General features: G+C 35.9%; 2 protein-coding genes across 13 annotated transcripts in view; one reads left to right on the top strand and one right to left on the bottom strand.

Annotated features, from left to right (window-relative positions):
- Positions 1-9,359, top strand: part of LOC144965958 (cilia- and flagella-associated protein 46-like) — a 105,789-nt gene extending 96,430 nt beyond the window's left edge. For all 12 annotated transcript variants that reach the window (XM_078901871.1, XM_078901872.1, XM_078901869.1 and 9 more), the window contains 3 exons: positions 6,060-6,196; positions 7,479-7,664; positions 8,279-9,359. In XM_078901871.1, the coding sequence (XP_078757997.1) occupies positions 6,060-6,196; positions 7,479-7,664; positions 8,279-8,451 (496 nt within the window). In that variant the 3' untranslated portion in view covers positions 8,452-9,359. The remainder of the gene's footprint in view (positions 1-6,059; positions 6,197-7,478; positions 7,665-8,278) is intronic.
- Positions 9,360-9,503: 144 nt separating this feature from the next.
- LOC144965960 (uncharacterized) overlaps positions 9,504-25,000 on the bottom strand; it is a 27,953-nt gene continuing 12,456 nt past the window's right edge. The window contains exons 2-4 of the mRNA XM_078901874.1: positions 21,172-21,258; positions 18,178-18,348; positions 9,504-15,989 (exon numbers count right to left, since the gene is read on the bottom strand). Of these exons, the coding sequence (XP_078758000.1) occupies positions 15,721-15,989; positions 18,178-18,348; positions 21,172-21,238 (507 nt within the window). The 5' untranslated portion in view covers positions 21,239-21,258 and the 3' untranslated portion in view covers positions 9,504-15,720. The remainder of the gene's footprint in view (positions 15,990-18,177; positions 18,349-21,171; positions 21,259-25,000) is intronic.

Raw genomic sequence — 25,000 nt, 5'->3', positions numbered from 1 at the left:
TTGACGTACAGTAAGATTAATTGCCATCATGTTGGTTCTTGATGTATTTACCCTTGTTTGGCCAATTTTCATTACAGTGTAATGTACTGTCAAATGCATCTTTCCCCCTCCCTATCGATATAGTTGAGGGACCCGATGTCCGATAGTTCAGCGGTTGAGCACAAGCCTCACATGCAAAGGGACCGGATATCGATTATGGGTGCAATCGATATTTTCTCTCTCTCTCTCTCTCTCTCTCTCTCTCTCTCTCTCTCTCTCTTCTCTTCTCTCTCTCTGTCTCTCTCTCTCTCTCTCCCTCTTCTCTCTCTCTCTGTCTCTCTCTGTCTCTCTCTCTCTCTCTCTCTCTCTCTCTGTGTGTGTGTGTGTGTGTGTGTGTGTGTGTGTGTACAGCAAGGAGTGATAGGGTAGTTGGCAGCTGGGTTTGTTAGATCTAGTTGGAAGTACTTAGCAATAGATCGGTGCCTCATTCAAAGGACATCAATATCGACGTGTACTTATTTGCAGGTCTGATAACCCAAATTGTTATGGGGTCAATGTTGTAATGTTGAAATGCTCTCAAGCCAACGAAAAATGTTGTCCATTACAACGATGTTAAATCAAGCCAATAATTGCGTCCAGTTATCAGACCTGCAAATAATATGTGCACGTCGGTATTAAGCAACACCACTGTCCGATTAACATTACAGATATCAGGATATACTCCGGCTGCAGGAACCCAATAGCCCTGAAGGCCGGCAATCCTTGATCACCTTGTTAATCTTAGTGGCTTTGATTTAATTTGCCGTTGAATCAACGAATTGTACTGCTTACACTTCCGCTTCCTTCATGACCGGTGTCTCATCTAATTAGAAATCTATAATGTGTCTTCCGTTTCTGTTTAGGGTGGTATTGTTAATACACATCTTTTCATCTCACATTCATTTTTAGCTACGTGCGTTTATTTCAGATTTTTTTAAAAGGCAATTTTGGGCTTAATTTAGCATTGTTGTAATGGACAATATTTAATTGCACATTGGTTTGAGAGTATTTCCATTACAACAATGAGTGATTTGGGTTATCAGACCTGCAAATAAGTGCACGTCGAATTTTAGTGATTTGTGACCTATCGCTTCAAAACGGTATCATATCGTGACGGGTTAGATGGTGAAAACTGAATTTATAGCCAGGAATATGTAAATAATAACGTGAAGTTGAATGTAAGCTTCAATTTAATTACAAAAACAGATCAAATGAACGTTTCGGGTTTCCCCTTTATCAACAAAACAGGCGTAGTTAAGATGAATAAACAATCTGTTTTTGTAATTAAATTGAAGCTCACATTCAACTTCACGTTATTATTTATTTCTTCGAGCTTCGAGCAGCAACATTTACACTAGCCAGGAATATGAAACTTTTGAGAATATTTATTTGATATACTTAGAAGAAAGAATTTACACTCATAATGGGATGAAAGTAAAATGTAATATCTCTGTTTAGATAGGATTTAAATTGACCTTCGTTATCCGATCCATCCCGGCATGATAGCGTTTTGAGGTGATGGGTCACATTTGTTTACAAAGACAATCTCGAAACGTTCAAATCATTTGTTTGTGTGAATTAAATTGAAGCTTCTATTCTACTTTTTCATTGCCATTAACTTTTTCGAGCTTCGAGCTACAACATTTGCATTGTACCGGGACATCATGAAAATTCATTTGAATTCCAATTTTCTGCTAGTGCTTCAGCTGGTTTCACCGGCTTCCGCTGTTATCTGAAAAAGCATTGAAGCGGTTATTTGCTTCTGATGTGTTATGTTATACAACGAATGGAACTCGCATTGAACTTGCTGAGTAAAAATTAAAATTGAGCTTTTATATAGCGCAATATCCACTAAATGTGCTCAAATCGCTTTACAAGGGGTCCCTGACCAACAGCAACACGTAACATGACGCCTGATAGGCGATATTACAATTTTTTTTCTGTCAGATACAACGCTGTTAATGCCCAGGTACTCATTTTACACCCGATTACGTTGAGAGAATGTGAGTAAAGAGCCTTTTCCAAGGACTCAACTATGCGCTGAGCGAGGCTCGAACCCAGGACCTTCCGATCCGAAAGCGAGTGTCATACTACAAGCCCACATAGCCGCACTAATGGAATGAGGCTTCTAATTTAAGGAGGAATACTATGTCCCTACCTATAAATAAGACTGAATAATTAACATTACCCACGGCAACAAGCACCCAACGAAATTCTTGGATATATTATTATTATTAAGGTAGATTATCGGTTTTATTGTGTGATTGATAGCCGTATTTTTATTTTCTTGAGGAAATGTTTATTGAGGAGGGCAGAAAAAAACTATATAAGAAAGCGCACGTTTTTTTTTAATCAGATTTTTTTCTTCTGGTGTTTTTTTTTGTTTTGTTTTGTTTTGAAGAGAGGGCAAATACGACAAATGCATTTTTGCGATGTCATCAAGAGTGATGATGATGATGATGATGATGATGATGATGATGATGATGATGATGATGATGATGATGGTGATGATGATGATGATGGTGATGATGATGATGATGATGATGATGATGATGATGATGATGATGATGATGATGATGATGATGATGATAATGATGATGGTGATGATGATGGTGATGATGATGATGATGATGATGATGATGATGATGATGATGATGATGATGATGATGATGATGATGGTGATGATGATGGTGATGATGATGATGATGATGGTGATGATGATGATGATGATGATGGTGATGATGATGATGATGGTGATGATGATGGTGATGATGATGATGATGATGATGATGATGATGATGGTGATGATGATGCAAGGTAAACGTAAGCTGCTGGTCGGAGATTCGGAAGTATCGTCACTGTTGTTCAAAACAAAATGGAATGTACTCTGTTGCTCTCTCTCTCTCTCTCTCTCTCTCTCTCTCTCTCTCTCTCTCTCTCTCTCTCTCTCTCTTTGTGTGTGTGTTTGTGTGTGTTTAAATTTGTCTCTCTATCTCCCTACTTATCTATCTATCTATCTATCTATCTATCTATCTATCTATCTATCTATCTATCTATCTATCTTCTATCTAATAATAATAATAATAATAATAATAATAATAATAATAATAATAATAATAATAATAATGATAATAATAATAAATGTACATTTATATAGCGCTAATGCCGAAGCTTCGAAGCGCTTCACATTGACCATCAGTAAAAAACATTACACACTGCAGATTCTGACATACGAACAAAAGCTCACACGCATCCAATTACACACACACACTCTCTCTCACACACACACATCCATACACACACTGTACACAAATATATTACTCACACAAACACACACGTATATATATATATATATATATATATATATATATATATACATATACATATATATATATACATATATATATATATGCATATATATATATATAATATATATATACACAATACACACAATCATACACACATCTATCTATCTATCTATCTATCTATCTATCTATCTATCTATCTATCTATCTATCTATCTATCTATCTATCTAATGTATATATGGATTCATGTGTAAAAATCTGTATGACATTGATAGATTTGTGTATAAGATCAGATATCATGTGAGCGTGCACGCGCGCGGACGAATATGCGTTCGTAATATTATGGGCACGTGCGTGGTCTTATATCCACAGGCGAGAGCAGAGGCCTGCCGTTATCATTTTTTTGTTATGGGAAGGGTCATGTGTACAAGGTGGCTAGAGTGTGAGGAAAAGAGCAGCGATCAATATTCCCTTGTCTCCCCAACTCGTCTGTTATTGATCTCGGACTTATGATAAGTGGTCGCCCATTAGTCTTCTTCATTGCTGTGGCTGGATCTTGAACCGGAGGCGTGTTCTGTTTGTGAGGCAAAAAGAGTAAAAAAATAAATAGATAAAAATCCAAAAACATAACAATTCAAAAACAAATTAAACAAAACAAGAAAGAAACAAAACAAAGCAAAATACACAAATAGAAAAAGAAATAAAACAAAACAAAATTGAGCTTTTTTCTATAATGCAATACTAAATTAGCTCCAATCGCTTTACAAGGGGTCACAAGCCAACAACAATACTTGACATGGAGGACAAGATATGATATTTGTGAGGTGCCATTATGTATTTTTTTTCCAACAAAAATAACGTTCTTATCGGCCAAGTACTGATTTTAGACCTGAATGCGGTGAAAGAATGTGAGTAAAGAGCCTTTTCCATTCAACTTTGGGGGACTCGATTCGTGGACCTCCCTGTCTAAACACGAGTGTCACAACACAAAACCAGACAGCCTTACTAAAGGTCGAACGGGTCGGTCGTGAAAGCATGAGCAACGCAAAGCGCCTGTTAAGCTAGGTTTAGTCACCCTTTGTCCCAATCACGGGGTCCGGATACCTCAGTTGGTAGAGTACTCGGCTTCACACGCAAAGGGACCGAGATCGATACCAGGTGAATTCGATATTTTTTCCGACCCACCTGTCCACCCATCAATGACTGGGCAGCTTGCTCTGCCAGATCTGGCGGAAAGCACTTTGCGACAGTCTATCGTCCTATCCAAAGGTAGCAAGCAATAATTGCTTTTGTCCTTTTCATGCTATAATAGAAACCGGGATAAACTCCGGCTCCATGGGCCTAATAGCTCTGTAGGACTACTTGCCTTACCAATGGAACACGGCACGCCTCCAATACATAGGTGTTAGTCACTTGTTCATCGCCATCTGATTTTTTCTCTCACGCATTTCCCATTATTCCCATCGCAGTTGGTGAAGTGCCGGATTTTAAGACACCAATTATGATTTTGGATTTACTACTGCGTTTTTTCCAGCGTTTCGCTTAAGTCAGAAATGCATTAAGAAGCCACCCCTACCCCTACCCCGAGGTCTCGTTAGCTCACTGGCATCACAATCAATCGATTCCGTGTGTAGTCGAGGGTTTTTTTCTGCCCCTGTCCCCCTTAACTATTTTCTTTCTTTTTTTTTTATTTTTTAATTTTCTAAAAAAACTCAGCAGTGATTATGAAGTAAGGTTTGTTTGATCTTGTAATTAAAGCGCTTTGAGCACGTTTAGTGGATATTGCGCTATATAAAAAAGCTCAAAAAGCTCAAAAGCTCAATTTATTGGAAAGCACTTTCCAAGGGTAAGGCAATCAAATAAACGCAAGAGAAACCAGGATAAATTCCGGTTAAACGAGGATTATAACTCAGAAGGATTATCTCAACAGAGATTAATAAGTTTACTTAAGTTGATCCACTCAATCTGGCGAGATTACGCATTATTTTTTAAAAATTCTCACTTGCTATTACCAACACAACGCTCATAACATCCATAAGCACAAGTACTACCACTTCCACTACCATCATCTCCACTATCATCATTGTCATATCATCATCATTACCATCATCATCATCAGCATCACCATCATAGTTGCCATTATCATCATCGCCGTCTTCATCGTCGTCATCATCGAAATTATCAATAACGGCATTATCGAAATCGTTATTACCATAATGTCGTCACGATTATCACTATCTTTATTGTCATCACCGTATTCCTTGTTGTTGTTGTTAACATGTTGTTGTTAATGTTGTTGTTGTCGTTGTTATCCTTATTATTATAGATGGAACGAACTTGACGTTACTCAGCTCATTGCGATTGTTTTTAGATTTAATGATTACTTCTCATAAATTATATCTATCTATCAGACTATAAACGCTTAGGGTTATACATAGTTTTGTGTGTTGGGTCGTTATATCCCGCTGGCGGATCTTGTGAGTTTATTTTAGCTAAACGCATAACATCAATAAGCATAACTGTCCTCCCCACCACCACCACCACCAACATCACCACCACCACCATCACAACCACCACCATCACCACCACCACCACCAACATCACCAACACCATCGCCACCACCACCATCACCACCACCACCACCACCACCACCACCACCACCACCACCACCACCACCACCACAACCACCACTACACCCATTAACACCGTTATTGTCATTTGTTTCATCTTAACAGCTCTATGGCGATGGGCCTGGAGGCACCAGTCCAAATGATGATGTTAGCCAGTCTGACAGGAATCAAATGTGTTCTTGGAAACCAGTGGAACTGTACTTTAATTGAGAATTCCAAGAAATTGCACAACTCTATGGCATGTGAGTCTATCTATCTATCTGTTCTATCTATGTCTCTACCTATCTATCTATCTATCTATCTATCTATCTATCTATCTATCTATCTATCTATCTATCTATCTATCTATCTATCAGTCTGTCTGTTTGCTTGTTTGTGTGTCTGCCTGTCTGTCAGTCTATCTGACTACCTATATATCTATCTGTCTACCTATCCATATATCTGTCTGTCAATCTATTTATTTATCTATCTTCTCTCTCTCTCTCTCTCTCTCTCTCTCTCTCTCTCTCTCTCTGTGTGTGTGTGTGTGTGTGTGTGTGTGTGTGTGTGTGTGTGCAATGTGTTTTATGTATATTATTGCGTTTACTCTTCACGCCTGTTTATGAGAGATCATTGGCCGTTCCAGAAGTAACAAAACCTTTTAGTATCATTAAAACAAAGGAGAAACCCGCACAGATTAGGAGATGATAGATAGTGAATTGCTCAGAACGCATTGCTATGGTTCTCTCTTTGGATCTCAGTGTGTGTGTGTGTGTGTGCGTGCGTGTGTGTGTGTGTGGGGGGGGGGGGTGCAACAGCTGGGCCCCACTCACAGTTGTTTATGGGTTTTCTTGACATCCTTTATCTCTTTACTATCTGGTTACGAAGCTAACGTAAGGTGTCAGTTTTTGGATTGTAAAAATCTTTGAATCCATAATCTGCTGTAGCCAGGCCATACACTCCCGAGGTATTCCCCCTGCTCTCAAAATGCCGAAGGCTGCTGAATAGATCAAAACAATCTAACCAAACTGACCAAACAACTGCACATATCGATAAATTTAGATGACAACTTATAAAAATGAAATAAGGACACTTCTTGACGTCTCGAATGAAAGACTTGTAGACAAGTTGGAAGGAGGAGCGGGGGGGGGGGGGGGGGGGGGGGTAAGAGCTTCTATAAATCCACCGATACACGATGTAGATTTTTCTGTCCATAAGTCTCGGGTTTAAAACTTTTTGACAAGTCGGGGTCTTTTTAATATATCGATATATGGAGTGTGTATTTTCTGGCCAAAATATAAAAGATGTTTTTATTGAGTGTACGGCAGTGTGGACGATATTTGATGTTAGTTATTTGTCTTTTTTCTTTTTTTTTTTTTTTGCTAACAGGTCGTAGTTTTGATTTTTGATTTTTTTTGGGAAGGGGGGTTTTATTATATTATATTATATTATATTATATAATATTATATTATATTATATTATATTATATTATATTATATTATATTATATTATATTATAATGTTTGTCTTCTTTTTTTTCTACCAGACCTACTGGAAAAGGGTAAGACAACGGGTCAAGCAATGTTCATGCTGCAGAATCCATTAAAAGTTTACGAGGAGGAGAAAGCCAATCAGAAGACCACAGAGGCAGCTGCCAAAGAACCAGATACTAATTCAAGGAAGAAGAGCGTTGTGGACAAGGGCGATAAGGGTTCCGTCAAAGGGCACACAGGCAAGTTAATATGCACGTTAACTCACTCAACCCTTACACCGACTATATCCGTAGTTTTTCCCGGGGTTACTTGTACCCCATGCCTATTTATTACATTTTTCTGAGACAAATTATAGGCGTAGTATCAAAGCTAATGTTTTTAGTTTTTACATGTCAATGATAGTTGAATAAAACTATCTATGTACATACTCATTTTTAATACATTTTTTCCAATTTTGAAAAGTAGCAAAAATCTCTAGGATTGAGTGAGTTAAGTCATACAGGTCATAGTTTTGATTTTTAATTAAACATTTTTGTTGTCAAAGGTTGGAGATTTTACCGATCCAAGGTGCAAGTATTTAGATTTACTGTGCAAAGAAACTACGTAATCATCAAAATTCACTAAGTTTTTTTTTTTTTTTGGTAACAATTTTAAGTTCCGTAAACTTAAATCACTTCTCATTTTCGAATTGGCATCGTTATTCAATTACTCGTTTGTTTTGTTCTGATTAAGAAAACTGTTTTGGTGTTGTTTTTGTTGTTCTTCTTCTTCTTTCTTATCCTACTTGAACTTTCCAGTGGAAGTCTCACGGGATGGAGATGCATAATTCGCTGCTATTTTATATCGTTTCCAGATGACTCCAAAGGGGAGAGCAAGCAGGATGGCAGCTCCGATGTCACAAAGACAGCTGACGTGGATCCTGACAAGGACGTGGACGAACAAAAAGATCAGGAAGTGCCAAAAGTCACAAGATCCGATTTTAATATCGTTTGCTACGGCATGCCCAATCTGATTGTGACACAATGAGAGGAAAACTTGAAATAGAATTCAGCCAGTGATTAAAGAAATTGAATGGTCACGTTTTAAGAGGATTTTGTTTTGTCATAGGAAATGTTTTTTAAAAAAAAATATGAATAAAAAGTATTATGAAATATTTTGATATTATAATATAATATACCAGTCTGACCCAAAACTGAAAAGGGCTATTTTTGCAAATATCATTTCTTTTTTCATTTTTCCCCTATTGTTTTAAAATTTTCAAATTTATAATTTAATGATTTTCTTTATCGTTTTCTTTTGTATGTTTAGCTATAAAGATTTCTCAAATTGTGATTGAAGACTGTGATATAATTCTTGTTTATATATAGAATGTTTATTTTATACAATTTATAGATCATAATACTTAAATAATTTTATCTCAAGTATAGAACATTGTTGCACTCAAATAAAAATACCCTCCCCAAATTATTACTTAAAAATAAAATCAAACATCGTATGTGCTACAGTGGCCCAGCTGCACAGTGTCTCGTCTTGTCACAAAAGTCAAGCAATTTTAAGCATGGTCAATGGTCTGATGGGTGGAAATTTTTGGTTTAGAAGCTGTGTCCTTGGGTAAGTCATTTTACATACATATGAGGTAACCTCACTAGACTCAGATGTGAATGAGAACTGGCTATAGGAACTTACGGATTTTGTTAGTGTTAGTACAAAAAAATGAGGGCTAACAGACGACCTTACTGTATGAAATGGAAAAAGCTTCCATCAGCCTTTTGGAAAAAAACAAAAAACATTGTGAAGTGCATTGAGCATGGTAAATCTGTGGAAATGCCCTCTATAAATGTTCATATTTATTTATTTATCTATCTATTTAAGTGTTTATTTATTTATTTATATGGTTTGGACACTTTGTTGACAATAAACAATTTTGGATTAAACTTTCAGTCTCATACTCAAGTCATTGTTCAAGCTTCATATGTATTGGTTATATAAAATCTTAGAGCGTTTTAATTTCATTATGGAAATATTCCTCCACAATGATAATAATTATAAAATGAAAAAAGAAAAACAAAAGCCTCGGATTTCAATATGTTTTCATATTCTTTAATCGATAAAAAATATGTAAATCTTATAATATTTAAAACGATGATTTGACTCTTTGAAAACTTTTATTAAAAGATGTTAGGAAAAGTCTATGCTCACGAGTGGATTTAAAGTTTTCATACTACTTGAATTAGACAGTGCTTAGAAAAGGAGGGAAAAGGTTTTGGACCCATGCCACAATAACTGTGACCCACCGTCTCAAAACGGTATAATGTCGGAATGAATCGGACCTCTAAAAGTGAATTTATGAGTTGAAAGGATAAGTAATAACAATTTGCCGTTGGTTGCAACGTGAGAAATTACACATCTTCATCCCAAACTACATAAACATCAAACCAGATAGGTTTGCTGCACGTATATACAATGCATCCCAATACATACAACCATTGACAAGAATAGACATATACAAACACAACTTTTTCCCACGAATAATAAATGACTGGAATGTCCTGCCTCCCACCGGACATAACGAACGTTGAATGCTTTGGGAACTCTCAAAACAGTTTTGAATGCACTCGCTCGTCAAAGTAATCTGTGACTGTTCCCTGTTTTGATTGGACTGTAACTGAACATTTGCAGTGATGATGGACCCGAGGGGCCTTTTGCAAATACAAGCACTTTAAGATTGAAGATTGAAGATCTTTCTTCTTCATTATAACGAATAGAAATTATCTCCAAGTTTCATATGTGTAGATATATGCATTCAATTTCCAGTTCCTAAGTCACCCCGACATACATATCACCGCTTTGAGAGGGAGGGTGACAAATGGTCTTTTCGCTTCACTTTCCCCGTTTTTCCATGCCTATTTTATACTCATGGATCCATAAAACAATGTCAATGATGTTACTGTACAAATTCCTGCATAAGCTTTTTGTTTTGTATTGGAATTCAAGCTCTATGATCAATTCTAGAATTATGTCATATGAAATTCATATGAATTTGTGAAAATAAGCAAAATGGTACTTTAAAAAAAGAGCCTTTAAGTCCCGCAATGGAGCCGGAGTTCACCCGGGTTTCTGTAGCGTTGGGCTGAGAGTAGCAATTGCTTGCTTCCAATTAGATAGGACACTAGTCTTTTAGAAATTTGAAGAGCAGGTTCAAATCCATGAGAAGTAAAGACAGTATTTAATTGGTTGCACATACTGTGTATCCGGAAATTTATCAGAGGAACAAGCTACTGAGATTTTTATTCATTAATTCAAAGGGTCAAATCATTTCCGTTATGTATACTAAGAAGACATGTAATAATATTCAAAACAATTAAAACACAGTAAATACTATTACAAATTATGATGTTTATGATTGGTGAAGGTGGTGGTGATGATGATGATGATGATGATGATGATGATGATGATCATCATGATGATGATCATGATTGTGGTGATGATGATGATCATGATTGGGGTGGTGTTGGTGATGACCTCGATTGTGATAATGATAAATAATTAATGATAATGATGATAATAATAATGATGATGATGATGATGATGATGATGATGATGATGATAATAATAATAATATTCGATATAATTATCATGAAATTATAATGAACGATTTAAGATACATAGCAAAGATAAAGAATTGATATTTCGACATCCAGGAGAATAATGTACCTATGCTTTCTTGAGCTTCAGAATAATAACATTATTTCTACGTAGATAATCTAAACCTTGCGATGCTATAAATATTTTCACACCGTCAATTTTATTTATTGCGGGGGGGGGGGGGGGGGGGGGGGTGAGTAGTTTGCACTAATGTGATTCTAAAAATGCACGAAAAGCATGGAGCTTGAGGTGGGGAGAGGAGAGAGGAGATTATTGGCTGGAAGAATTCCATGTTGGTAATTACAAATTTCTTCTTTAGCCTTGGATACACATAAATAAATAGATTTTAAAAATTTAATTACAGTATTTTCGAAAACGAACAGAGTTTTAAGACAAAATGAATCAGGGGCGGTAATGTCTATCTTGCAAAAATAACAAGACGGAGACAACCCATATTATAGCAATTACATTTGCAATGCCATAAAGGGGCTGATTTTCTTGCTTTAGCAACAAAAAAAGTTGTAACCAGGGTATAAAAACGATGTGCTACATGTTGTTTCACCAAAGCAGCGATATATATTCGGTAAAGATATAAAATGCGGGTGATCAACCTCCTGTCCAGGCCATTCCATAATGTTTAATATTGAGTTGGTTTTCCAACCCCTCCCCCCCCCCCCTACCCCTCCACCACGCCCCATGTTTTTATTTTACCACTATTTCTTTCGATAAAATAATTATAACTTAATCCTGAAGTTGGTGATTTTAAACAACTGGTATAAAGGGATATGCTCCTATCTATTAATTGTAATTACACAAAAAAAATTGCATTACTGCACTGTTGATTGCGTGAATTTGAAAGGTATTTTTGTCTAACAGAAATCGTATTCAAGAAATTACTAGGAAATAAATCATTTGAGAAATGTGAACCGATTTGCATCAATTAATCACACCCACTTGGGAAAACAAAACAAAACGGTTACTCTCTGAAAAGACTAATGTAAGAATAAAGGCAATGCAAAGCAGTTCGATTTACCTTAGATTTTATGGATGCGATTAGATGTGTAAACAAACATTATGATAATGAGAATTTAAAAGTTCATTAAGATATTACAGATACATTAAAAGAAGTTTAAACAATGGAAGCAATAATTGGTAACAGTATCTATGTCAAAATTAATATGTAACCTATCCGACGTGCATCTATTTGCAGGTCTGATAACCTAAATTGTTATGGGCTCCTCTTTGTTGTAATGGAAATACTCTCAAACCAACACAAAATATTGTCCATTACAACATTGTTAGATCAGGCCCATTATTGCCTTCGGTTATCAGACCTGCTAGAGATATGCACCCAGGACACATCCATTCAGGCCGATTTTTAATATTTTTTTCTTATGCTCCATTCTTTCTTCCTTGACTGGCGTTATGTCACACATGCCTTTTTAGATTTTATCTTGTACTACTAGTTTTTGCCTTACGGCGTTTTCACTTAAGAACTGTAGTTTTGTTGAATATCAAAGTCTTATTAAAGAGGGATGAAAGCATTTGATAAAAATACAAAACATTACAAGAGGAAAAAAACCCCGACTGACATAAATATTACTTAATCGAGCAGTTGGGTCACACACTAGGTATACAAATAAGCAGGACTGATATTTGAACGCAATTGTGGGCCTGATTTAACATTGTTGTAACGGACCATATTTTACTTCGGTTTGAGAGTATTTCCATTACAAAAATGGGACCATAAGAAATTGGGGTTATCAGACCTGCAAATAAGTAGACGTCGCTCATACATATTGAAATCGGTTGACTGTCAAACATGGAATTGTTAGAGTTTGTTGATTTGTCTATAATACTCAATTGTTCAAATGAGTGCTTATCAACATTTTAACGAGAACTTCCGAGTAATGAATTATGAAATGAAACATTAGTTAGATTAACCACGCCGCTTTTCTGTTCGCAATGGAAACTCGTTTAATTTATTGATTAACTGACAACAGACATTTGTTCCAGGAAGATTTAGTTCAAATGAAGTTTTTAAGAAAACCAATCAGGACCACAAGTTTGCAAAACATGAATGTTGACAGTTTAGATAATATTTTTAAAATCATGAATAAATAACAACAACAACAACAACAACAACAACAACAACAACAACAAAATGGCTGTTAAACGCCATTGATAAGTGAATGGCAGACTGAGACAATTACTGTTGAAAAAAAACCCGCTTGAATCTACGTGTATATATTTGGAGGTCTTATAATCGAACGAAGTTATGGGTTCCTTTTAATATTATTGTAATATTAGAGTGTATTTGGCGCTGGTTTAAAAGTATTTCCATTACAACAAGAGACCATCACAAGCTGAGTTATCAAATACACGTTGCCTTGAATATTTAGATTATTCCTTTTGACTCCATCTTTTTAGTATGCGTTTTTTCAATTAAAAAAACAACAACAAAAACATTCCATGAAAACACAAGACATACGAACACTCCAAATAACCGTACTTTATGATTGAATAATGATAGTTTGCCATGTTAAAGCTGTAATAATTAATGACTGAAATCAAGAATCAACCCATGAAAACGCTTGACGCTTGTCCTACAAACACGTCGAATAACCGTACTCTATGATTCGATTAAATGATGATGGTTTGTCATGTTAAAGCTGTAATAATTAATGACTGAAATCAAGAATCAACCCATGAAAACGCTTGACGCTCGTCCTACAAACACGTCAAATAACCGTACTCTATGATTCGATTAAATGATGATGCTTTGTCATGTTAAAACTGTTTACGATACAATTTCTTTTGAAAAATGAACAACATTAATAGTTAGACAATCGGAGATGAAAATATCCGATGGATTATTGTTTATTATTAAGTGCCTTTGAAAAGAATGAGTTTTGTAACGCTTTACTAACTTTCTTTTGAATCATTTCTGGTGAGGTAAATCTTTTTAATAGTTACAAACTAAAAGGACTTGAATTAATTAATAATTAAGTATTGCTAAGCAGTCATCGTGACAAAAAAAAAACCCTGATCTAATTAATAAAAGATGTTATAAATGAGGTGTAACAAGATACATTGTTTGTGTAGCTTTTACTATATACAGTTAATGATAGTGTATTTCTTTTATAATTTATAAATGGTTGAATGAATTTGATCACGAATCTGTACACAAAGAAATATTGTTAAAAACGATAAAACAAATAATATATTAATCAAAATTTAAAAATCTGAAAAGATGTGTATAATACAAAGCCAGACAAAAACATTTCTTCAGCATCATAACTCTAGTTTATCATCTATTCTGGAGTATACCGATAGTATTATAATATACTTGCTAACCTTTGGATTGGACTATTCTATAACAAAGCACTTTCAGCCATATCTAACAGAAACAACAACCCAATCACTTTAAAGATGGACAGAGAAGTCAGTAAAAAGCATCGATTCAACCAGAGATCGTAACTGGTCCCTTTGCTTGTGAGGCAAATGCGCTTCCAACTCAGCTGTTAATGAGCCCAAAAGATACATGAAAAAATACCCCCCCCCCCCCCCCCCGCCTCCCTTTCAGCTAAAATACACACCTTTCCAGATTTTCATCTATACAAGTTTCTGCTCGCAATTTTTCTTAATAATAAAGACGGTGATACTTCGCTGCTATCGTTTAAACCGCAGGTTAATGAGGAAAAAATCTTTGGTCTTTGTTGTACAAATGATATATGTTGAAATTATCCCTTTTACGCGATAAAGTAGCTATGCCGAGAAAAAGCATTTAAAGACATCAAAACAATTTTTAAATTGTTTTAATTCACTGTTCTGTTGAAATATTTTAATAAGGTCACAGCAACTCATAACGAATCTACTTTGAATAGTAAAAAATATTCCAAGGGTCCTTTGAAATTTTCCAAAGTTCGTTATTCATTCACATATGAAATTGATTTCCTAGCAACAAATATATCCCTCAAAAACAAAATGTGGCCAATCATCTCAAAACATTATTATGCCGGGGTGAATCTGGTGCTTGGAATTCATTTTGATCTTGAGGAGATGTTTGTTTCTCGTTCACGGCCTTATTCTCCAGGAGGAAAGATGAGAAAATCATTCCAAATAGTTTCTCAAACTTCTAGAAATTTGAATTTCCTTATTCTTATTGTATTGAATTGTATAATTAATTCCGTCATGATACCACAATGACATGGTAGGTCAAAATATGATGCATTATAAAAGTAATAGTATGGACATTAAAAGAACCGTCATTGTATCACATACAAAAGTAGAATAAATGCAATAACTCCAATTGTCTCTTGGTCTTCATCACAACCCCGACCGACATGCTAAAATTCATTCATCAAGTCATCATTTTTAAGTCAATGATTTTTGACGAGAAAGTCTCAGTGTTCTTTCTTACAACCATTTCCCAGTTCAACATAAAATGAACCGTTTACTTTCCCAGGAATCTTTGGAGATAATATCTCATTTTACATAGACTTTTCAATGCATAAACTCCCTTGTGGAATAATATTGCAAGAAACACAATCCATTATCACATGAAATCATACCAGTAAAACAGAAATCACAGTTCTTGTCCAACGTGCTGCAAGAAATGTACCATGTTAACGAAAATCACAATATTGCTTAAACCACTTTCCAGAAACTAACCATAGCATGATTCAAAACTGCAAACAAAGATCCAAGGAATATCAATAGCCCAGACGGGGTCATGCTGTTTCCTGCGTTACATCCATCCGTCCCACAACTGAGAATACATCCTCGCATACGGCGTCCATTGTACTTGAGCACTCGCATCCATCCACAGTGGCTCTCTCGACCAATCTCTGTTTCTGAGTTAGTTCCACCATCATCCACTACACAGTTACGGACAACAACAGTGAAGTTTATAGACGCTGAAATGAAATACATAGATTTAGATTAAAAATTCGATGGAAAACAAAAAACATTACAGTAATCTAATAATTATCGTTAGGGTCTCTCGTTTTTATTCCGATTTAAATAATTTCGTGTTATGATTAAAATTAGAAACAGAATTTCGAATTCTTTCGGGTTAAGAATTTGTTTGCTTTTTGACCCATTCATTTTGATTCAAACCGCCACCGTCTGCAAAAACATTATAATTATCCCCCCCCCCCACCCACCCACACCCATCAAAAAAGCGATAAAGAATTGTAAACCAAAGGGGATAATTCATCATGATAAATTTGTATTATATTATGACACGCTATAAATAGAGGGGGGGGGGGGGGGGAGAAGGGCGAAAAAAAAAAAGATAGAAATAGACATGCAGGTCAAGATCGATATTTGTTTTGAAGCCCAAAATGACTTCATTATTTGTGTGGGATATAAATCACTGCCGATCCTAATCATGCAGCCCTATTGTCCATAGAATACAGAACATCGTGTCTAGTTCAGCGACGTGATACAGCCGGATTGTTTGGGCTTCTTGTTGAATCGGTAATCCCTGTCATACCTTCTGATATTCCAAACCAAAATGTTGATGATATTCCATTTTCTCTCTCTCTCTCTCTCTCTCTCTCTCTCTCTCTCTCGCTCGCTCTCTCTCTCTCTATCTATCTATCTATCTATCTATCTATCTATCTATCTCTCTCTCTCCCTCTCTCTCTCTCTCTCTCTCTCGCTCTCTCTCTTTCTTTCACTCTCTCTCTTTCTCTCTCTCTCTCTCTCTCTCTCTCACATGCCTCAGTGTTGTTTGTTATTGTGTTTTTGATTCTACAACAGTGACTTAGCCTGGCAGTTGAAAAAGAAGGGGGTGAATCACAATAAATGGGCGATACCCACATATAATATTATATATCTAAGTGAATTGGTAGTCAGTAGGTTAATTCCTTTTTCAATAAAATGCTTCCAGTCTATTGACTCACTTCTAAAACAAGAATATGAAATAAAATGAAAGCTTCAATTTATATAACGAGGACAGATAATGTGGATTTTCCAGGTTTCCCCTTTATAAAAATAAACACGATGAATGAAACATTAAACACGAATAAAACACGTGAGAATGGCTTTGTTAAGGGGAATAAGCAACAACAACAAAATATCTTCATTTCCTATTGCAATTTATTTCATCGAGTTTCATTGATCACTTCTTGAATAGAAAATGAAAACGAAACGGAGAAGGCGCAATAGTTTCAACCCTGAGAACAACGATACTGTTTATTGTTATATAATCTGTGTTGATTACCAGTCACCTCAGGAAATGAACATAATCTCTTTGCTGATGGGGACTTAATCTCTCTATCTTTATCTCGTTCTCTCTTGTTTAGAGACTTGAAGTGCGCCTGCATAGTCTGCAAGATTCATCATAGCTGTTCGACTGAAGAGCGCGATCACCCAGGTCTCTAGAGCAACAACAACAACAACAACAACAATAACAACAAAAGAATTGTCAACAAAAACAACAACAATAATAACAACAACAAAAACAACAATAACATAACATTTCAACAAGTTGTGACAAAGCTTGTGGTAGTACAAAAGAACTACATTAACATTATAACTTCGTTATGTTTAAACTTTTTTCCCCAACCAGATAGGTGATCCATTGTCCCCACATTTTAAGTAGCAGATAAGAGAAGAAAAAAAAGAAAAGAAAAAAAAAGAGAGAGAGAGAGAGAGAGAGAGAGAGAGAGAGAGAGAGGGGGGGGGGAGAGAGAGAGAGAGAGAGAGAGAGAGAGAGAGAGAGAGAGAGAGAGAGAGAAAGAGAGAGCATTTAAAGAAAGAACAATAACATAAGACCAATCAGCTATCCACTCGCCACCATGCTAGATATTAAGAGAAAAAAAACAGTGCAGGCTCTAATACCAATATAATGATAAGAATTAAAGGGAACAGAGAAGAACCAGGTGAAAACAAAGAATGAAAATATGTATCACTGTAAAATGGATGGCTCGGTATTTATAGTGCGTTCGCTTTCCAACTTCTCTCTCAGCAAGCAGTGATTTAGATTTACCATACCAGTTACCAGTTGGTGTCACGGACTTGTTCCCTAACACTTCGATATTTTCATTCTCTGCTTTCATCCGGAATTTATTTTTCATTCTAAGCATTGACACTTACTATCCTCAGCGATCATTTTGATGCATTGGGTACCAGGAAACAGACCCGTTCGTCCCTTCCTGGTTGCGTGACAATTCTCCTCATAGTATTTGCCTGTGTTATTGAATCTGTCCTCGCAGTCAGGATTTTTGCGGTTGATGGAAGTGCACTTGAAGCAGCCGATTGCTGAAACTGATAAAAGAAATGAGTGCACTTTATTACGACGAATGATGTGAATCTAATAAAACAATTACACCCTTATTTAGGGACTATGACATTATTTTTTCATTTATTTCCTCTCCTCGAATTCACTAATGATGCTCTCAATTACTGATTTCACGTCAATATAAAAATATGTCGTAAATACTATATAGAATACAGTGGAATTTAAAGTAAAAGGTATCATGAGAGCCTGGAAAAATCTCAGCAATATTGTTAGGCTATGTGGTCTAGTGGTATGACACTCTTTTTTGGATCGGAAGGTCCTGGGTTCGAGCCTCGCTTGGTCAGGGAGCCCGTTGTAAAGCGCTTTGAGCACGTTTAGTGGATATTGCACTAAATAAAAGCTCAAGTTTGATCTAGTCCTTCCCACACCATTAAATCGACATGAGCTTTCCAGATTTGAAAATAATGAAAAGAAGAATCTTTTTCAACAGAGGGCTAGAGTTCGAGCAGACATACACGTTTGTCTCTGATGGCATCAGACTACTAAAGAAACAAAGACATACAAGGCCGTTAGTCTCTGCTACTAGTATCGGAATACTAAAGAAACCAAGACATATAAGGCTGTTAGTCGCTGCTACTAGTATCGGAATACCAAAGAAACCAAGACATATAATCAAAACAAGATACAACCTCCACACCTCAACATTTAGAAACACTAACAAAAAAACATCCACAAAACTCAGCGAACATATTTGGAAATTAAAAGACAACAAACTAGACCACAACATTTCATGGAAAATTTTATCTAAAGCAACAGGATACACACCAACATCAAAACAATGTAGCTTATGCCTGGAAGAGAAATATACTATAATCAAACACCCTCATGAAGCCAACACTCAACACGAAAAGTGAGATGTACGGTACGTGTCCACATCGCCGGAAGTTCTTGTTAATTAACTTTAAACCGGAACCACTTCAAGAAACAACAACAGTCAACAAAACAACTCAGTCCTGACGATGGCAAATTAAGCCTGAAACATCAATGTAGACTGTCTCAAACATTGTGGTAAATATTTAAAAAAATAATAATTCGCTCCATTACTACATGTCGAGCACTTTTCGTACCACATTTTCATCAAACACGATTCAATATATATATATATATATATATATATATATATATATATATATATATATATATATATATATATATATATATATATAACAAAGGGCTTCGTTTATTTGCTTTCCAGCCCCAAAGGGCAACTTCCGGTGAAACAATATATCTGATGAGACGCCCACGACGTATCGGGCTTTGTTGACTATCTTGTGATATCTATGTTACTGGCCAATCTGGACGCCATCGGTGTAATTATTGCCTTCTTCATTGTGTTTCTGTTTTTATTTAAATGCATGCTTTATTGATCACGCCACAACAATTTGATAATGGATATCAAAGACCTCGTTTCCAACTCAAGTCTACCCTTTCGAATTCTCGTGTGCTGTAATTTTCTCCCAGCATTGAAATCTTTTTTCCCTTTTAAATAAATGCTCCTAAACTTTTACTTGTCAGTCAAGGAATTTATTGGATTTGAGTCGGCCGAATGTTTCGGCCTTTCGCTTCGAAAACAATCATATTGGAACTGAAAGGTAGTAATACGCTTCAACAGTCGTAACGTCACTTCCCTCGTGATGACGCATGGTAACTTAGTGACTGGCTCTAAACTATCGGAACAATGGCGGACGCCCTTATGAAATATTTCTCCGACGAGCATAATAAAAGCGTATCCAGAGGAAAAAAAAAACATTATAAATCTGATCATGTTTTGACTTTTACACGTTCTGATCACACGACATATGAAAAGTTCTAGCCAGCATGAAGAATAAAACGTACCGATTTTCTTTGTTTAGAACCAAGATGGCCACCGTTGCTGGGCGACGTGACATCAGACTATTGAATCCAATTTACATAGTAATATAAATAGATATTGACTCATAGTTCTGAAGAATTTTATCATTTTCGTAATAAAATGGATGCCAACTGGCAATGATATATTATTATCTACATTCCTAAAAATACGCATTCTAGTTTCAAACAATCATATTGTTTGGGTTTTTGTTTTTAATTCTATGGTAAACATTATTCAAATATGGTTATTTTGTTCTAACACAAAACTTCAAAGCTGCTTTTGTCCTTGGGGTATTTCATTATTGTTATTCTCCAAGGTGTTAACCGATCCTCATAACTTTGAGGGAAAAACTTTTTCATCCCAGACTGAAAATTATAATTGAGATTTGTATAAATGTCACAAACGGCGCCCTCCCTCTCTCATTCTCTATCTCCTACCCCCTCCGTCTCTCTCTCTCTCTCTCTCTCTCTCTCTCTCTCTCTCTCCCTCCCTCTCTCTCTCTCTCTCCCTCTCTCTCTCTCCCTCTCTCTCTCTCTCTCTCTCTATCTATCTATCTATCTATCTATCTATCTATCTATCTATCTATCTATCTGTCTATCTATCTATTTATCTATCTATTTATCTGTCTATCTCTTTCTCTCTCCCTCTCTGTCTATCTCTCTCTAGAACTTTTTCAGTTCAAAATAGTATTTTTAAACTCGTATTTAACCAGTTAACTGTTACACTGTAGTACTCTGGAAATACAAATTTGAAAATTTGGCCAGATATTTGCCCTTCAGGATATAGATCGAGTTTGATCGTTTTTTTTCCCACGATGAGGGTCATTTACATCGATCGATATTGGAAGGACGAGTTTTCTGGCCAAATTTTTTAATCCGTGTCTTTCCTGAGTACGCCAGTTAAACTGACTTTTTAAAAAATCAAATAGCTGACTTACCATAAAAGACGTTATAGGCCACAAGTAAACAAACGAGATGCCAGAAATAGATGGAAGACGCCATCATTCACATCACGGGTGATTTTCCTGAAAAGAAACAAAAAGATTGAAAAATTAAAAATTGAGCTTTTTATATAGAACAGTAAAGTTTGCTGCCCCAAACGTAAACAAAGGTCGAGAAGCACATGGCAAACCACATGTTCCTGTCTTGACAGCTCACGTTCCAATGTAAATAATAGAAAGAAAATAACCTTTAAAATTTGGCTGTTAGGTGGCAAAAGAAACACATATTCATAAATACTCGATCATGCATCAAATAATGTCTAGATATGGATATTTTATGGAACAAAAGGTAAAATTTATCAAAAGTTACGTCTATCTATTTTTAGACCAGAGCAAATTATTGCGCTGGTATGAACAAAACGAGAATTATTCGGAGCCTGATTTTCATAATAATTTAGTCTTATATTATTATTTCTGCAACTGTTAGATTTTATGTAAACATATTTTCAATACTGAAAGTGTATTGCCTACAACTCAAACTACAAAATTGGGAGACCTATATTGTGCGTAAATTATTCCGGTCCCTAACGGAAATCACTAGCAACTTGTTATTGTTTACGTTTGGGGCAGCAACTTTACTGTTCTATAGCGCAATATCCACTAAACGCGCTAAAAGCTCTTTACAAGGGCTTCCTGGCCAACAGCAACACTTAACATGTAGGACGAGACATGACGCCTGTTAGGCAATATTACTAATTTTTTTTCGGACAGAGACAATGCTGTTGATTGCCAGGTACTCATTTTACACCTGAGTACGATGAGAGAATGTGAGTAAAGAGCCTTCTCCAAGGACGCAAATATGCGCCGAGCGAGGCTCGAACCAGGACCTACCGATCCGAAAGCGAGTGTCATACCACAAGACCACGGCCGCACAAAGATAAAAATGTCTATTATCAGCACAATGTCATCATATCATGTGTGCTACAACATGAAATCTACGCATCCCGGAGATAATATTAATGGAACTTCACTGGAAAATCGATAATCCATTGTCGAGCTACAACATAGTAGTATGTATGTGGTTTGACGACCTTAAAACATTTTATAATACGTAATAGAAAAAATCGAACGGAATGGGCGTAAAATGCCAACTATGTAGACCACCTATCCTTACAAAAACACACGCAAAAATTTTTTAAAAACCAAAAAACAAAAAAAAAAAAAAACAAAACCCCAGCACGCATTTGCCAAGCAGCGTGAATTGTGCCATTTATTTGTAAAACGTGATTTAAAATACGTCTAATATCGGAATTTATATGATGGCCTAAACGTTGATCGAGAAGAGAAGCGGGGTGATGAAAAACACGATATCCAAATATGTTTTAAAAAATCAATTAGATTTGAATCTTTGCTTCATAGCAAAATATGAGATACAAACTTGAGCTTTTATAAGGCGCAATAAATATCCAGTAAACGTGATCAAAGCACTTTACAAAGGGTTCCTGACGAACAGCAACACGTAACGTATAGAACGAGACATGACGCTGTTAGGCGATCTTACAATTTTTTCCCCGGCAAAGACAACGCTGTTAACGACCAGGTAATCACCAGAGTAAGTAAGAGAATGTGAGTAAAGAGCCTTTTCCAAGGACTCAACTATATGCGCCAAGCGAGGCTCGAGCCAAGGACCTTCCGATCCTAAAGCGAGTGACATACCGCATGACCACATAGCCGCACAAATGTGATCTGCTACCTCCAATCGGTATTACGTAGGGGTGATTACAGTTAATAATGATATGAGACTCCGTTTAAGTTTATATGTTCAATGGGGAGGATCGACGTGTACATATATTCAGGTCTGATAATCGAATGCAGTTATGGGCTTGCTATAACATTTTTGTAATGGAAAATATTTTACATTGGTTTGAGTGTATTTCCATTACAACACGCCGCCCATAGCAATTAGGGCTATTAGACCTGCAAATATGTACACGTCGGAGAGAATGAATATGGCTTCTATGTACGGGGGGTGGGGGGGGGGGGATAATTTTAAAATTTTAAAATCATTTTTACTTAAAATATACTTAACTGCATGTAATTCAACCCGGTTGCGACGGCGGTTTGTATATTAGAATAAGAATAGGTGATTTATTTACGTATTCAAATGATTTGTTAAAACAATAAAAGGAGTCGACATGAAAAAGAAAACAACGTCACCGTCGCCCATTAAAATTGAAGAAGCACCAGAAAGAAATGCCGATAATTTCCTTCGGCAGCCTTTACTTTTCTATTACGTAAGCATTAGAGACAATTTTGAATAAATCCTAAACTTGAGATTTTCCGATAAATAAATAAATCCATATTAAAGGATTGTATAAATCGTTGAGGAAAGTTGGCCACTACACTTGGAATATAATCAATATAAGTTATAATTGGTGACTACTTTGCTGAGCGAGAAAACATTTACTGCTACTACGATCTTCCACCATCATCTCTACTACTACCACATCAACAACAATAACAACAACAACTACTACTACTACTACTACTACTACTACTACTACTACTACTACTACTACTACTACTACTACTACTACTACTACAACTACTACTACTACTACTACTACTACTACTACTACTACTACTACTACTACTACAACTACTTCCACAACAATAACAACAACAATTATTACTTCTATTACTACTACTACTACTACTACTACTACTACTACTACTACTACTACTACTACTACTACTACTACTACTACTACTACTACTACTACTACTATTATCATTATTACCACACACACAAAAAAAAAACGACTGTTCGTGTATGGCGGTTTTTAAGGTCAACGATGACGCAGTTGATGATTATCGTGATGGTGCTGAAAGTTCCAAATCGTTAACAATTTCATAAAGAATCGTCTTAATGATATTTATTGTGCAACTCCCATAAACATTACATTTCGATTTTTAAAATAAATCCCAAATTCAATAATTCCGTTGACTTTTCGCACAACGGATTACAATATTGATTTTTATCCGTGGCAAAGACATATATAGAATATTTTAAAAGCTTTTAAAACGTTACATTACACTATAAAACATTCAAATATGATGGATAGTACGTCAGACTATCCGGTTGGCAGTCTATTTACTCATGAAATACTTACAAAATCGTTTTATTTTTTAAGTTTTGTTATGTTTTTTTATGGGGGGGGGGGGGAAACTGGGCTGGGTTAAATATCTGCCATCTTGTTTTTCCGAAGTTAAAAAAAAACCCAAAGATAGTAAAGAAAAAATGGAACAATTGAAGAACATGTAAAATAGGGGATTTACTTGTAAAATAGAAATGTTTCACCTCATCGAATTCAATGTACCAATGACGTGGATTTGATTGACGAAACAGGAAATAAATTACTACACAAATCTAATCAAATAATACGAGTCGATGTTCAAAATTCAAAGTTTTTATATTTAAAATCTGAAAAGGTATGTATGAAACTGTGCCAGCAAAGTAGAACATAAATACAATAAGAAAAAAAATAATTAAAGAACCTCCCCTAAAAGTTACGCCTGCATCAACTATGGGTTGACTCAGTGGTAAACCCAATGGTGTAATGGTAACGTGTATGAAGCCAAGCTTTCATTAACTATGGGTTGACTCAGTGGTAAACTCATTGGTGTAATGGTAACGTGTATGAAGCCAAGCCTTCATCAACTATGGGTTGACTCAGTGGTAAACTCATTGGTGTAATGGTAACGTGTATGAAGCCAAGCCTGCATCAACTATGGGTTGACTAAGTGGTAAACTCAACGATGTAAT

This window comes from Berghia stephanieae, chromosome 2 (genome assembly GCF_034508935.2).
Source record: "Berghia stephanieae isolate SIO BIC M18660-M18661 chromosome 2, UCSD_Bste_1.3, whole genome shotgun sequence".
NCBI classification, from domain to species: Eukaryota; Metazoa; Mollusca; class Gastropoda; order Nudibranchia; family Aeolidiidae; genus Berghia; species Berghia stephanieae.
Note: the sequence above shows the minus strand (reverse complement) of the source record. Positions and strands in the feature narration are given on the sequence as shown.